This window comes from Oncorhynchus masou, chromosome 31, assembly GCF_036934945.1.
Source record: "Oncorhynchus masou masou isolate Uvic2021 chromosome 31, UVic_Omas_1.1, whole genome shotgun sequence".
Taxonomy (NCBI): Eukaryota; Metazoa; Chordata; class Actinopteri; order Salmoniformes; family Salmonidae; genus Oncorhynchus; species Oncorhynchus masou.
Window position 1 is genome coordinate 38,977,449 of NC_088242.1, and position 14,951 is coordinate 38,992,399.

The 14,951-nt window shown below is 41.8% G+C and overlaps 1 protein-coding gene across 1 annotated transcript in view; it reads left to right on the top strand.

The window, feature by feature from the left end:
- The window catches only part of LOC135524945 (pro-neuregulin-3, membrane-bound isoform-like), a 356,815-nt gene extending 345,229 nt beyond the window's left edge, over positions 1-11,586 (top strand). Inside the window, exon 12 of the mRNA XM_064952775.1 lies at positions 10,836-11,586. Coding sequence (XP_064808847.1) covers positions 10,836-11,586 — 751 coding nt within the window. The remainder of the gene's footprint in view (positions 1-10,835) is intronic.
- Positions 11,587-14,951: the final 3,365 nt, after the last annotated feature.

Sequence of the window (14,951 nt, forward strand, 5' to 3'; positions counted from 1 at the left end):
ATAAGGTACAGAAACGGGTATGGTAGGATGAGAGTACAGTGGAGGTAAACCTAGACATTGAATGACGATGAGATTGGTTGTGTCTCTGGAGGTACCAGTTAAGCCAGGTGACGTCTCAGCATTTGTGAGGTGTGGGACAAAAGCGGTATCTAAGGCATGGTGAGCGGGGCTGGGGGCTCTACAGTGAAATAAGACAATAATTACTAACCGACACAGCAGTAGACAAGGCATATTGACATTAGGGAGAGGCATCTGTAGCCGAATGATCATAGGATCCAATGAGCAACAATATGTGAGTCAGGGAACCGCTAGGTGAGCAGGAGACACGGCAATTCAGAAAGCTAGCGGGCCGGGGCTAGCAGATGGGTCTTTGGTGACATCGCAATGGAAAAGCCTTTTGAAACCACCTTGGACGATTAAGTCTGCAGACCAGTCGTGATGGATTGGTGGGGCTCCGTGTCGGCAATAAAGGGTCCAGGCCAATTGGCAAAAGAGGTTTTGTAGCCCAAGAATTAGCTGGTATACCTATTCGGCTAGCCGGGAGATGGGCCTAGCTCGAGGCTAGCTCAAGGCTAACTGGTGCTTGCTTCTGGACAGGGGTTAGCCGGCAATGGCCACTCGGTTGCATCTAACTAGCTGCGATGATCCGGTGTAATGGTCCAGAATTTGAGGTAGGGATCCAGTGATGTGGTCAAGAAAAAGCAGTTCAATATGCTCTGGGTTAATATCGCTAGGATTTGGATTTGAAACAATAGCCTACTAGATGTGGTCAACTATTTTAGTGTGCTGCTCTATGACAAGCATGGGGACTGGTCTTGATAAATCAATGAGTTTTTTATTTTCACTGAATCTCCTTTTGGGTATTGGTTAGACTACAATTAGGGTTGTGGAAATGTTATGCTCTTAGTACTGTAGCCTACTTCCGACCGTCACATTGTACAGCTCCATATTTTCCGTTCCATAGCTATAGGGAAAGGAATCTGGTTGATATCCCTTTAAATGGAGGGAAGTCATGCAATGGATCAGGGAGTTCTGCTGGCAGATTGGATTGTTTGACTGATCGACTGACTACAACAACATTTTCAAACAGGTTTTACATTTGTTTTAACGTGATTTACACCATGTTGGGTTATGTTTTCAGTTGTTGTTAAAGACTACTGGGAGTTCTGATAACCTTTTGTTGTTGTGTGGTAAAGAACAGTTGTTTTTGAAGTTAATTTAATATTTTTTCAACCTGAGACTCATTGGCCTTGGCTCATTTTCTGTGAAGAACATGTAAAAAAGACGTGAGTGCACAAAGTGCACCCCCTACACATTTATATTACATATGTCGTGTTCGTGTCCACTGGACCCGAGGGGTAAACAAGTGTGTGTGTATAGGTGAAAACAAGTTAAAATGAAGCAAAAAGGTTTGCTGTGTGCCTTCACTCTGTCTTCCTCCTCCATGGGCCTGCTGTTTCAACATAGCAGCAAGAACCTGTCTGTCTCCCTGCCTGTCTGCCTGTCTCCTGCTTTTCTCAAACTCTTTACCTTTTGTACTGTGCGAAACTACACAATGTCTTTTGGGAACCTGCACAGTGAGTTGGAAGAAGAGGATGAGGTTGACCCTCAGCCAGCCCCAGGACCAGCACGTCAGCAGCCAGGACCAGCCCATCAGCAACCAACTCATCAGTAGCTTGCAGGGGTAGAAATATGGATGTAAACATTTTTTAAATTGAATGCTCTTCTTGCCCAAGAAATGAGCCATCTTGCATGGCTGCCAACGTGATGAGGATGCAACCAGGGCCGACGCGGATGGTAGTTACTCATGTGCAGGACATAAAGTCTTCTTTTGAACTGTTCATCACAGACACATCAAAAAATAATTCTGGTCTGCACTAAATTGGAGGGAAGGCATGTTTTTTGAGAGAGATGCATACTTTGGAGTTCATATCCTTACTGGTGTTTTCCAGTCCAATAGGGAATTGACAAAATCCCTGTGGGTTGTTAGTAGTTACCAGAAACTGGCAGAGAACTTTTCTGTGCAACAATGTCTCTGGAAAACTTCCACATTTTTTCCAGGATTATGCGCTTCGATAACTGTCGGCGGCAGAGAGACAAGCTAGCTGCAATCAGGTCAATGTGGGATAAGTGGTTGGACCGCCTTCCCCTACAACCCTGAGCCCAACGTTACTGTTGATGAGCGTCTTATGCCATTTAGGAGCTGCTGCCTCATCAGGCAGTACATACTGTCTAAACCCGCTAAATATGGAATCAAGATCTGGGCTGCCTGTGGTGCTGGTTCATCATATGCGTGGAACTTGCAAGTGTATACGGGGAAGCCAGACGAAGGAGCCCCTGAGAAGAACCAAGGGATGCGGGTTTTCCTGGACGTAACACAGGGACTTCATGGCCACAACATCACATGTAATCACTTTTTTACTTTGTACAAGTTGGGACAGGAGCTCCCCAAGAGGAAGCTAACGATTGTAGGAACAGTATGAAAAACAAGCCAGAGCTCCCACTTCAGCTGTTGAATACACAGAACAGGCCTATCAATTCCTCTAAGTTTGTGTTCACGGCCGACACGTCCCTAGTGTCCTACGTTCCAAAGAAAGGCCAAAATGTGGTACTCATGAGTACGCTGCATAGGGATGGGACAATCTGTGGCCAGGAACATCAAAAACCAGAAATCATAATGGATATGCCACAAATGGAGTGGCGGACAATTTAGACAAGCTGGGGACTAGCTACAGCTGCAAAAGACAAATCCTACGCTGGCCACTTGTAATATTCTTCAACATCTTGGATATCTCGGAGTACAATGTGTTTGTAATCTGGATGGTGTTGAACACAAATTGGAACAGAGGGAAGCTCCAGAGCAGACAGCTCTTTCTTGAGAAGCTGGGCAAGGCATTGGTAAGACCTCAAATCCAGAGGAGGAAACATATCCCAAGGACCCCAGCTTCTGCAGCCATCGTGAGGAGTATTCAGGAGGAGGATGCTAGTGCCCCATCTACCCGACCCACAGAAGCGCCAATACAGGAAGTAAGTGTGAGTGATTTGTGAGTGATGTTGTTGCATGTGTGTGTGTCTGACTCTCCTATCTTGGCCTATATATTTGTTTATTTATTTATTTTACCCCCATTTTCTCCCCAATTTCGTGGTATCCAGTTGTTAGTAGTTACTATCTTGTCTCATCGCTACAACTCCCACACGGGCTCGGGAGAGACGAAGGTCGAAAGCCATGGAAACACCGCTCACCTTGCAACCTGGTCAGCGTGTACTGCGCCCGGGCCCGTCACAGAAGTCGCTAGTGTGTGATGAGACAAGGATATCCCTACCGGCCAAACCATCCCTAAACCGGACGATGCTAGTTGGCCTATATATTTGAGTGAGTTAGTGAGTGAGATGTTAGTAAAATTCCTGAAGTAAGTGTTTTCATCATTCTAGATTAGCAACAAGAAGAAGCCCTGCGATGTGTGTGGACCTAATAAGGCCAGGAAGACATGGCACACATGCATCAAGTGCAAGAAATAAATTAGCATCACACACACAGTAAAACTCTGTCCCTCATGTGATGTGTAGACCGGCCTTAATTTGTGTTAAATGGGGCTCATTTACAATTTTCCATAAAATATTGTATGTAAAATGTGTCTTTCCAATGTGTTCACTTCAAAGCCATAAACATCAATAGTTATGAAAACCTTCTTTCATTTGTATTTGTTCAAGATTAACATGATTTATTCTACCCATGTCTTGATTATAAGAGATTTTTGTTGACAAAAATCTGATTTTGAATTTTTTTTAAATAATAAAAAAAAATGTATGTGATTTAGCAGAGGTATATGGCCAATATTAACCATGTATGTTGTCTATATTGCTTGTAATTGATATAATTCAACATCTTAGTATTTTTACGTAAATTATTATGGCTGTCTTGTTTTAAAAACACAATGTTGTTGGTCCATCAGACCCGCGAACATTGGGTGAATAACAAAAACACCACACAAGGGTTAAGAGTTTACGAAGTGTATTTCTATACTGACTGAGTCTTTTGTACTGGCCCAGACAGGACTCATTCCCTCACAAACAAAAAGGAGAAATCAATATTTTCTCAGGTAGTCATGACCTACCTGGCACCTCAAACAAACAATAACCTCAAGTCAAAACCATTAAATACAAAATTGCACCCCAGATGGGATTTGAACCCACAATACCTGGTTTAGGAATACCTGGTCTAGCTGGTTATGCTGGCAGACCAGCCTTCATTGGGTATTTGTTAGCCTATTTCGCATGATAATTGAATAGGACTAAGTAAGTAATTAGCCCTAGTATTTTTTCCATCTGTCTGGATCGTTTACATTTTGAACAATGTGTGTGAATAAGTGACGGAACGATGCACTTTGAGATGCAATCTGAGTGACAGCGCAGTATTGTCACAATAATGTGACAAAACGTGCCACCAATGAGTAGTGCACTACAAATGGAATAGGGTGCCAATTGAGACATAACCATAGGTTTCCGAGATAATGTATTGCACTTGAAAGTCCCTGGCAATGTTCTTATTAGCATGCCAACCTGTGACTTGTAAAGTACAAACTGTTGTCAAACACTTTTTAATCACATAACTAATATTCGTATTAAACAGGGTAGCATGCAGGAAGCTCAGCATATTCGTTCAATGGCTGTGAGTAGATCTCCTGGAGCATTGCACAAACACACGCCAACACATACAGCATACAGACTAGTATGCATGCACACAGACACTATGCACACATACAAAATGCACGCTCACGCAACAACACATACAGTGTGCAGGTTTTGCATGCCACGACAAACACATAGTATGCAGGCCATATGTAGAGTATTCACACATGTGCACAAACACACACATAGTAAGCTTTCACACACAAACACACATGCAGAGAGGGAGAGATAACTAGGATATAAGCAGCAGAGGAGGAATCTGTAGCCATAGCCAAATAATGGCTTGCAAATCCTCAGAGAACGAGTGGTATAAGAGTGCTTTTCTCTTCTCACCGACATGCAAAGATTGGGTTAGTTATTTGACTAGTTGGAACATATTAACTATTGATAACCCCTTTACAGATCCATCAGCAAAGAAAGTCTGTGCTGGCGCAGGGAAGTTAGACTGACCTATTTCTAGATTTAGCAGCCATACAAAACTCTCCCTCCCTTGTTGCCATGGAGACACCCTCAGGTCTCTGTGAATAAGCAGTAAGAAATGGGGAGAGATGGGGAGAGAGAAAGCATCACTTAGAGCATCTGCTATATGGCTAAAATGTAAAGCAGAGAGGGCGAAGAAGTGAGGGAGACAGAGAAAATGAGGAAGGGAGAGAGACCATAAAGAGACAGTGAGAGAGAGAGAACAAAAGCGTGAATATTGGCATGAGAACCAGGCCGTGTTTTCAATTTTGACAGCAAATCCCCAACGAGCATTGTCAGTTTCGTTAAACACTGTCAGAAACACATATTTACCTGTCACAGATGAAGAATGGATTGAAGCCAAATGTGCCATGTCAGTTATTTTTAGATATGTTAAGATGCGCTGGATTTACCTCCACTGCACACGTCCCCCTGTAAAACAGAAGAATGGGGAAAGTAGTTCAATTATTTGTACTCATTTATGGACATATATGGTCTCTGAAGTCAGACAATAAAGATGGCTCACTCCTCTGGGCTTTGTTGAGTGGGTCTTTTTAGGTTTCACTAACAGCATTTGAGAATTAAGAAGACACATTTTAAAATAAGATCTCAATACTGTACCATATTCGCTTATTACCTTTACCATTCGGCCATTAGATTTGCCACCAATTCTCCTTATAGGACACATCACTGCACACTATACTCTTCTGTAAACTGGTCATCTCTATATATCTGTTGCAAGACCCACTGGTTAATATGCTTATTTATAAACCCTCTTAGGCTTCCCTCCCCCCTATCTGAGATATCTACTGCAGCCCACATCGTCCACATTCAAACCCGTTCTGCTAGTCACATTCTATTAAAGGTCCCCAAAGCACACACATCCCTGGGTCACTCCTCTTTTCAGTTCGCTGCAGCTAGCGACTGGAACGAGCTGCAACAAATACTCAAACGGGACAGTTTTATCTCAATCTCTTCATTCAAAGACTCAATCATGGACACTCCTACTGACAGTTGTGGCTGCTTTGTGTGATGCATTGATGTCTCTATCTTCTTGCCCTTTGTGCTGTTGTCTGTACCCAATAACGTTTGTACCATGTTTTATGCTGTAGCCATGTTGTGTTGCTACCATGCTGTGTTGTCATGTTGCAGCCTTGCTATGTTGTTGTCTTAGGTCTCTCTTTATGTAGTGTTGGGTTGCCTCTCTTGATGTGATGTGAGTTCTGTCCTATATTTATATTGTATTTATTTTTAATCCCAGGCCCCTGTCCCTGCAGGAGGCATTTGGCCTTTTGGTAGGCCGTCATTGTAAATAAGAATTTGTTATGAACTGCCTTGCCTAGTTAAATAAAGGTTAAATAAATAAAAATAAAAATAGTTTGTTGAAATCTGCAATCCGACTGGCTGAAATGAGGTTCCAAGCCATTGACAATTAACGGTTATCCATAATGTCTATGGAAGCAGTGTCAGTTTTCAAAATATCAATAAGCCAACTCTGAGCCTTAACCAAAACAAAAAAACATGACAATTTCTCGTGCCTCGGATTCACAACCAGTAGTAACCACACACTTAATTGAAGGTTATCTTAAAATGAAAAGACTAATGTAACATTCTGCACCACAATAACATTGTTGCCGAGGTTGACTTGCCAGGTAGCTACAGGATTTGAGTAACTCAGATGTTTTCTAAGAACAGCTGAGCTAGCCTATGTGAAGTGCTAGTTTGCAATGACGATAGCTGACTGAAATGTAGTTGAAAACAGGTGGTCAAACGAGATACATGGGAGTATTTGACAGCACTAGTGCCACTTGCGTCATGACCGCAACACATTTTGTAACACAGAAATATGGAAAACATGGAAAATGTTTATCACTCATAAGATGCTGCAACAAAGACGTCTCTGCATAAACAAATGAATGCTAGCTAGCTAATTTCTCCTCTTCGGTCCTACATTTATAATGAATCCAATTAGTTTTTTTGGTTGTTGGTTTAGTTTTCTGTAACTTCTTAGCAAGTAAGGTGTGCATGTGGTTAATGCTAGCTAATTCATAACACCATCTAGACTGGACTCTGAAATTGGACTCTGAAATTTTGTTTTGGGGTACATGGGCTACAGCCAGCTGTTTAGCTATTTTTACACCAGGGATGGGCAACTTTGACTTTTATGGGGGTGGGGGCCACAAACTTGAACTCATCATGGGGGGTCGCAGCGAGTCTGCGTTCCCACATATATACCTACATCCATACCCACACCTTTAGTCAGAGCTGGCCCTAGCCTATTGGGTTCCTAAACAACATTGTGTTGGGGGCCCAAATCATTTAATGCAATTCTACTTATTTTGCCATGGAGTGGAGATAAACATGTTCAGTTTTACAGCTAATTTCTTACAATTCTGCACATGTTGCCATGCTGCACCTCTTCTTCCATACTTCACGGTTTGAACCACTCATGCGGAGATCAACCATTCACCTAATCTGCGTCTCACAAAGACACGTTGGTTGGAACCCAAAATCTAAAATTTGGATTTAGCAGACCATAGGACAGATTTCCACTGGTCTAATGTCCATTGCTCGTGTTTCTTGTCCCAAGCAAGTCTCTTATTATTGGTAGCCTTTAGTAGTGGTTTCTTTGCAGCAATTCGACCATGAAGGCCTGATTCACAGTCTCCTCTGAACAGTTGATGTTGAGATGTGTCTGTGACTTGAACTCTGTGAAGCATTTGGGCTGCAATTTCTGAGGCTGGTAACTCATATGAACTCTGCAGCAGAGGTAACTCTGGGTCTTCCTCTCCTGTGGTGGTCCTCATGAGATCCAATTTCATCATAGCGTTTGATGGTTTTTGTGCCGGCACTTGAAGAAACTTTCAAAGTTCTTGAAATGTTCCTTATTCACTGACCTTCATGTCTGAAAGTAATGATAGACTGTTGTTTCTCTTTGCTTATATGAGCTGATCTTGCCATAATATGGATTTGGTCTTTTACCAAATAGGGCTATCTTCTGAATACCACTTCTACCATGTCACAACACAACTGATTGGCTCAAACACATTAAGGAAAGAAATTCTACAAATTAACAAGGCACACCGGTTAATTGAAATGCATTCCAGGTAACTACCTCATGAAGCTGTTGAGAGAAGGCCAAGAATGTGCAAAGCTGTCATCAAGGCAAAGGGTGGCTACTTTGAATATTTTCAAATATAAAATATATTTTGATTTGATTAACACTTTTTGGTTACTACATGATTCCATATGTGTTATTTCATAGTTTTGATGTTTTCACTATTATTCTACAATATAGGTAATAGTAGAAAATTAAGAACAACCCTGGATTGAGTAGGTGTGTCCAAACCTTTTGACTGGTAATGTATGAAAATGATACATGCATTTACTTACCTTATCATTCTTCAACCCTCCTGTTGTGTTCGTTTCATGTTAATTAATTCTGTGTTCTCAGTCCAAAAAGACCGCCCCATAACAGCTTAACAGATTATAAATACATGCATTTTCACCTAATGTGGCGTTTGATCTTTTTATCAACTTTTAAGTTCTTGTGAACTTTGCAAGTTTTGAACTTCTATTTGCTATTTATGGCCTTGTAGGCCTCATTAACCTGAGCTCATACAACTCGTTTTTGAGTAAAAAAAGCAAAATATATGGATTACTTTGACAATAACAAATACTCAGATGAAACATATTGTGCTATTTATCACAGACTACTTTGTGTCGTTGGCCCTGGGGTCATCCTCTCGGTGGGGATGAAGACCAGGACAAATTCCCATTCTTTGACGGAATGTAGCAACAACCTCAGCAGGGCCCTCTTCCTCATCACTGGAATGTTCCACATCGGTTGTTTCTTGGTCTGGATCATATTCTGTGTTGTCTTCAACTTCTGACGCTTCCTCCTCCAATGGATCTTCACTGTCAGTTGCCTGGCCTCTCTCCTCCTCACCAGTGTCATGATCAAAGATATGATCAAGAGCCTCACATACAGTATATCGTTTGGTCATTGTGCTGCCACATAATGAACTGTGAGCAAGGCGTCAAAATAGCTTCATATACCAGAGCTGCAAGAACAGGTCTATATATTATTGAAACAATTCTGAGATTGTTTGTGAGAATGTCAACAGGTGTGGTTCCTGTAGGGGAAAGATTCTATTGAGGAAAGGTTGCCATGGAAGCCCAGAAGGGGAGTGAGGTTTGTGTGTGTGTGTGTGTGCTCAAACGCACATGCATGTGGGGTCTGGGAGAGGAAGTGTGTCATTCTGATGAATGGGCATGTGACTGAACTCAATTTTATACACTAATTGTAGTCTCATCCATTCATTTCTAATGACCTGTCATTTTTGACCGGGAACACCACAGGTGTACAAAAGCTAAATAACACACCCAAAATGTTATGAAAATCATCTAAATGTATGTTGTGCGTTCAGATGCTCTGTGTGGACAAAGTTATGGAACCTTATGACAATCAGATTAAATAAACTACATTTTTCATAGAGAAAACCAATTTGACAGGAACACAACAGGAGGGCAAAGAAGATACACAAATGTATTTTTTATTTAACTAGGCAAGTCAGTTAAGAACAAATTCTTATTTACAATGACAGCCTAGGAACAGTGGGTTAACTGCCTTGTCCGATCTAGCAACTTCCGGTTACTGGTCCAACGCTCTAACCACTAGGCTACCTGCCGCCCCTTTATCACTCAAAGTGTTATGAACGATTGCACCACAAATAGATTTCCAGGGTATTGATGCATCCTTCTCCTAATACAGCCTCTTCCAACACCAAGGGTCGGGGAAGGGTATCCATCTTTAAAAGTTGAGTTTTACTCTGATGTCAAAGCAACTCATATTTTTGCTAGCTAGCTAGCTACCTTAGCTGTTGTGCTAGCTAACATGTTACTGAACCGTGACACTAGCATACTGTCATGCATATTGGTATTAAGACAGGAGCGTATTCACCTAAAAATATAATTGTTTAGGCAAATCATTAGTTAGCGAGCCACGTATCACATGAATTCTGCAAAAATATGAAAGCTAAGCGCTACCCAGTCAGTCAGTGGCACTGACAGAATGAAACTGTCAGTGTTTCACTCTATCCCATAAAACATGACATTGCTAATTAGGCATCATTTAGATAATAAAATGTTAAAGCTAATTAATAAGTTAGACCCTTACTGGACAACTTTGGTAGGTAGTTTCCAACAGATGTTTCTAATCCAACTGATTGGTCATCAACTGTTACTGGTCTTGGAACTCATGTGTGAACTCATGGGAACCTGCTTCTGGTAAACTTTTGCCACAAGTGACAATAAATATTATTGTTTCCAAAAGTTTGCCGCAGATTCACCACTAGTGGCAAATGTTTGCAAACTTCTGGCAACATTTTGTGGCACACTATTTAGTTTGCAGCAAATTTACAAACTTGAGGGAAGTTTGCAACAACATTCATTTCTGTAAGGGTGGATTATAAATAATTACACAAAGTTTATGCATTCCCAGTACTTCAGAGAATAAACCTATTTTTGGGGGCTTGAATTGTATGGGATGGATTTCTATTCCTATTTTCTCTCTTTCCCTCTCTGCTTTGTCGTGTGAAAATGAGAAATCATGCAATAATGGTTTGGGAACAAAAGGTCATCTCCCCTCTCTTTTTTCCCCTTTTCTATTCTCTGCATCTCTTCAGGTTTGGCACTGGGAGGGATGACCAGCGGAGCAGGTTCCAGAATATGCAAACCCTGTCTCATTCAGCATGGAAGAAAGATTGGAGGGAGGTGCCCTACACCCGTCTGGACAGAGGACTAAAACCTGCTCCTCCCTCACTCCGCACACGATCGGTCCCCATCATCCCCTCTCTCCAGGGACACGGCCGTGAGGGGGATCACATGGATGAGACCAGGCAGGGGGTCTCGCAGGCAGGGGGTCTCGCTGGGCCAGGTCACAAGCCCCAAGGACCTGCCAATGGCAGCAACCACACCCCCCGTCACTTAACCACCTCTTCCTCTGAGACTGTACTAGAATCTGAGGCCAGATCCAGTCATGTGCGTCCCTGCGGCATTAAGACTGTACTGGGGTTAGGGACAAGCCCTAGCCACATGCACCATGGCTCCTCTGAAACTCCAGTAGGGCCAGGGGGCTCGTTCCAACACTCCGGGACAGCAGCATCCAGATCAGGTGTTCCCAGGTTGAACAGCAGGAACACTATTATTGCTGTGACCGTGCTGGAGTCCGAGGGAAAGAACATGCGGTATACACCCAGATTGCTATACAGCTGTCCCGGGAGCAGGGGTCCTCAGTCAAGAGGCCAAAGGGAGGCCAAGGGGCTCGGGGAACAATACGCCCCCCCACCCCTGATGGATGGAGGGGCAAACTGCTTCCTGACAGCAGTGGTCAGCAGAGGTGCTGGAATTAATTATGCCAAAACTTCTGCCAGCTGAGTGGACTAGATCTTACCGACAGGTGTGGTGATATTGATGATTTGTCGCCACATATGGTTTGTTTACATAGCAGGTTAGGATAATTAATGTTGGGGCAGGGATGTGCAAATATGACAAAATACAATTTCAAAATACCATAAAGAACAACGTATAAAAATAAACTACAAAATACATATATTTTGAAATGTATTTAATTAAAATAAATGTATTTTGCATTTTAAAATACAGAAATACATTTGCAAGTTGCCGGACCGAACAGCAACAACATTCTCAGTAACGGTTACAGAAACATTTGACTTGCTATGACTGTGATACGCTGTTGTTTATCAACATGAGTTGAATGCACTGACTGTAAGTCACTCAGGATAAGAGTGTCTGCTAAATGACCAAAATATAAATGTATATGTGAAAATAAACATACCAAAGCACACTAGGTATTACTATTGGCCTTGTTTTGGGGAGAAGCTCAGAGTAATACTCAGCATGCTTTTCAATTGTTCATTTGTACATATACAATTATATTTTGTTAATTTATCAGATGCTCTTAAACGATATTGCCATCAGAATTTTGATACCAACGCAGGGTGAAAGGGGGCCACAAAATTGTGAACCGCTATAAAAATAATTGTATAGAAAAAAGTATTTTGTCATTTGAAAATATAAATTATAGCTCTCAACAGTATCTTGTTAAAACACACATTGAAGTGCAGTTCAGCCCAGTGTAATACAAATGACACAAAATACTCAGAAGTAATTGAAATACACATTTCAAATACATGTAACAGAAATACTGCCCATCTCCGGTTGCAGGTTAGGTGAATTAACGTGCTAGGTTAGAATTAACACAGCAGGTTTGGTGAATTAATGTAGCATGTTAGGAGAATGGGGTTAAGGTTAGGAAAAAGTGTTAGGCATAGCTACGATGCTACAGTTGTCAACAACTGTTGTCCCTGACATGGCCACTAGTTTGCGCTCTAGTCCTCCATCTGGCCACAATGGTAAAAACATAAACAATATCTGGTGACAAATCATCAGTAACATGACACCTGCATGGAAAGATTCTGCCCACCTGCATCGACAACACGAGGAGAGTGGGACCACCTGCCTAAAAAATTGGACCAATCACAGATGGCCCCAGGTTTTGGTAAAAGAGCCACAGCAGCGTGGACTGTAGAGAGGAATGTATTGATACATTTAAGACCTTGAATTATTAAGAATACACACACAGTCTATGTGAATAATGTGAAACAATGCAGACGGACATAAAGACTGGAGTGGGAGCTTGATTTAAAAGTGTATAAACTAATATATACATTATCTATATGGCACTATCTAAACAACGCTTCTACTTAGAAACCAAAATAGTGTGTCATCGCTATGTTGTCTCTCTATTGTAAAGAAATCTAATTGTATATGTCATATATATACAGTGGGGAGAACAAGTATTTGATAAACTGCTGATTTTGCAGGTTTTCCTACTTAGAAAGCATGTAGAAATCTGTCATTTTTATCATAGGAACACTTCAATTGTGAGAGACGGAATCTAAAACAAAAATCCAGAAATTCACATTGTATGATTTTTAAGTAATTAATTTGAATTTTATTGCATGACATAAGTATTTGATAACCTACCAACCAGTAAGAATTCCGGGTCTCACAGACCTGTTCGTTTTTCTTTAAGAAGCCCTCCTGTTCTCCACTCATTACCTGTATTAACTGCACCTGTTTGAACTCGTTACCTGTATAAAAGACACCTCTCCACGCACTCAATCAAACAGACTCCAACCTCTCCACAATGGCCAAGACCAGGGAGCTGTGTAAGGACATCAGGGGTAAAATTGTAGACCTGCACAAGGCTGGTATGGGCTATAGGACAATAGGCAAGCAGTGGTCTGATGAGACAAAAATAGAGCTTTTTGGTCTAAACTCCACCCGCCGTGTTTGGAGGAAGAAGAAGAATGAGTACAACCCCAAGATCACCAACCCAACTGTGAAGCATGGAGATGGAAACATCATTCTTTGGGGATGCTTTTCTGCAAAGGGGACTGGACGACTGCACTATATTGAGGGGAGGATGGATGGGGCCATCAATCGCGAGATCTTGGCCAACAACCTCCTTCCCTCAGTAAGAGCATTGAAGATGGGTCGTGGCTGGGTCTTCCAGCATGACAATGACCCGAAACACACAGCCAGGGCAACTAAGGAGTGGCTCCGTAAGAAGCATCTCAAGGTCCTGGAGTGGCCTAGCCAGTCTCCAGACCTGAACCCAATAGAAAATCTTTGGAGGGAGCTGAAAGTCCGTATTGCCCAGCGACATTCCCGGAACCTGAAGGATCTGGAGAAGGTCTGTATGGAGGAGTGGGCCAAAATCCCTGCTGTGGTGTGTGCAAACCTGGTCAAGAACTACAGGAAACATATGATCTCTGTAATTGCAAACAAAGGTTTCTGTACCAAATATTAAGTTCTGCTTTTCTGATGTATCAAATACTTATGTCATGCAATAAAATGAAAAGTAATTACTTAAAAATCATAGTGTGATTTTCAGGATTTTTGTTTTAGATTCCGTCTCTCACAGTTGAAGTGTACCTATGATAAAAATTACAGACCTCTACACGCTCTGTTAGCAGGAAACACTGCCAAATTTCCAGGTTATCAAATACTTGTTCTCCCCACTGTATGTACTATTATATATACTGAATATTTGACATATCTTGACTAAATAAAGACAACGACTACAGTGTTAAAGGGTGTGTGATTGATTGAATTTCTGAAACATCTTTCAGCTTAACAATTGATGTCTGTGTCTTTCAAGTCGGTCAGGGTATAGCCTGGGGTGGGTGGGGGGCGGGGTGTGTTCCTATCTAGGATGTTTAGTTCTATGTTGGCCTGGTATGGGTCCCAATCAGAGACAGCTGTTTATCGTTGTTTCTGATTGGGGATCATATTTAGGCAGCCATTTCTCTACTGTGATTTGTGGGATCTTGTTTTTGTGTTGATGCCTTTGAGCACTTCATTTACATCACGTTTCATTGTTTCTTTATTTTGTATTGTTCAAAGTTCCACTTCAATAAATATGTGGAACACAGATCACGCTTCGCTTTTGTCCGAGTATGCTTCCAACGACGATCGTGACGCTAGTAAATTGTATGGCAAAATAAGTTTATCCTATATGACACATGTCAACAGGCGCTGACTATGGCATTATTCACTATGCGGAGTGAGGTTTCTCAGTTCTACATCTTCTTCCACCGAAAGATAATCAAGTTACACCTAGAGCAGCCCAGACATCTACCAGAGTTCAGGAAATAGAAAAGACAAATGGTCAGAGTCACTGTTCCTGTCTCTATGACAACAGCAGCCCTATC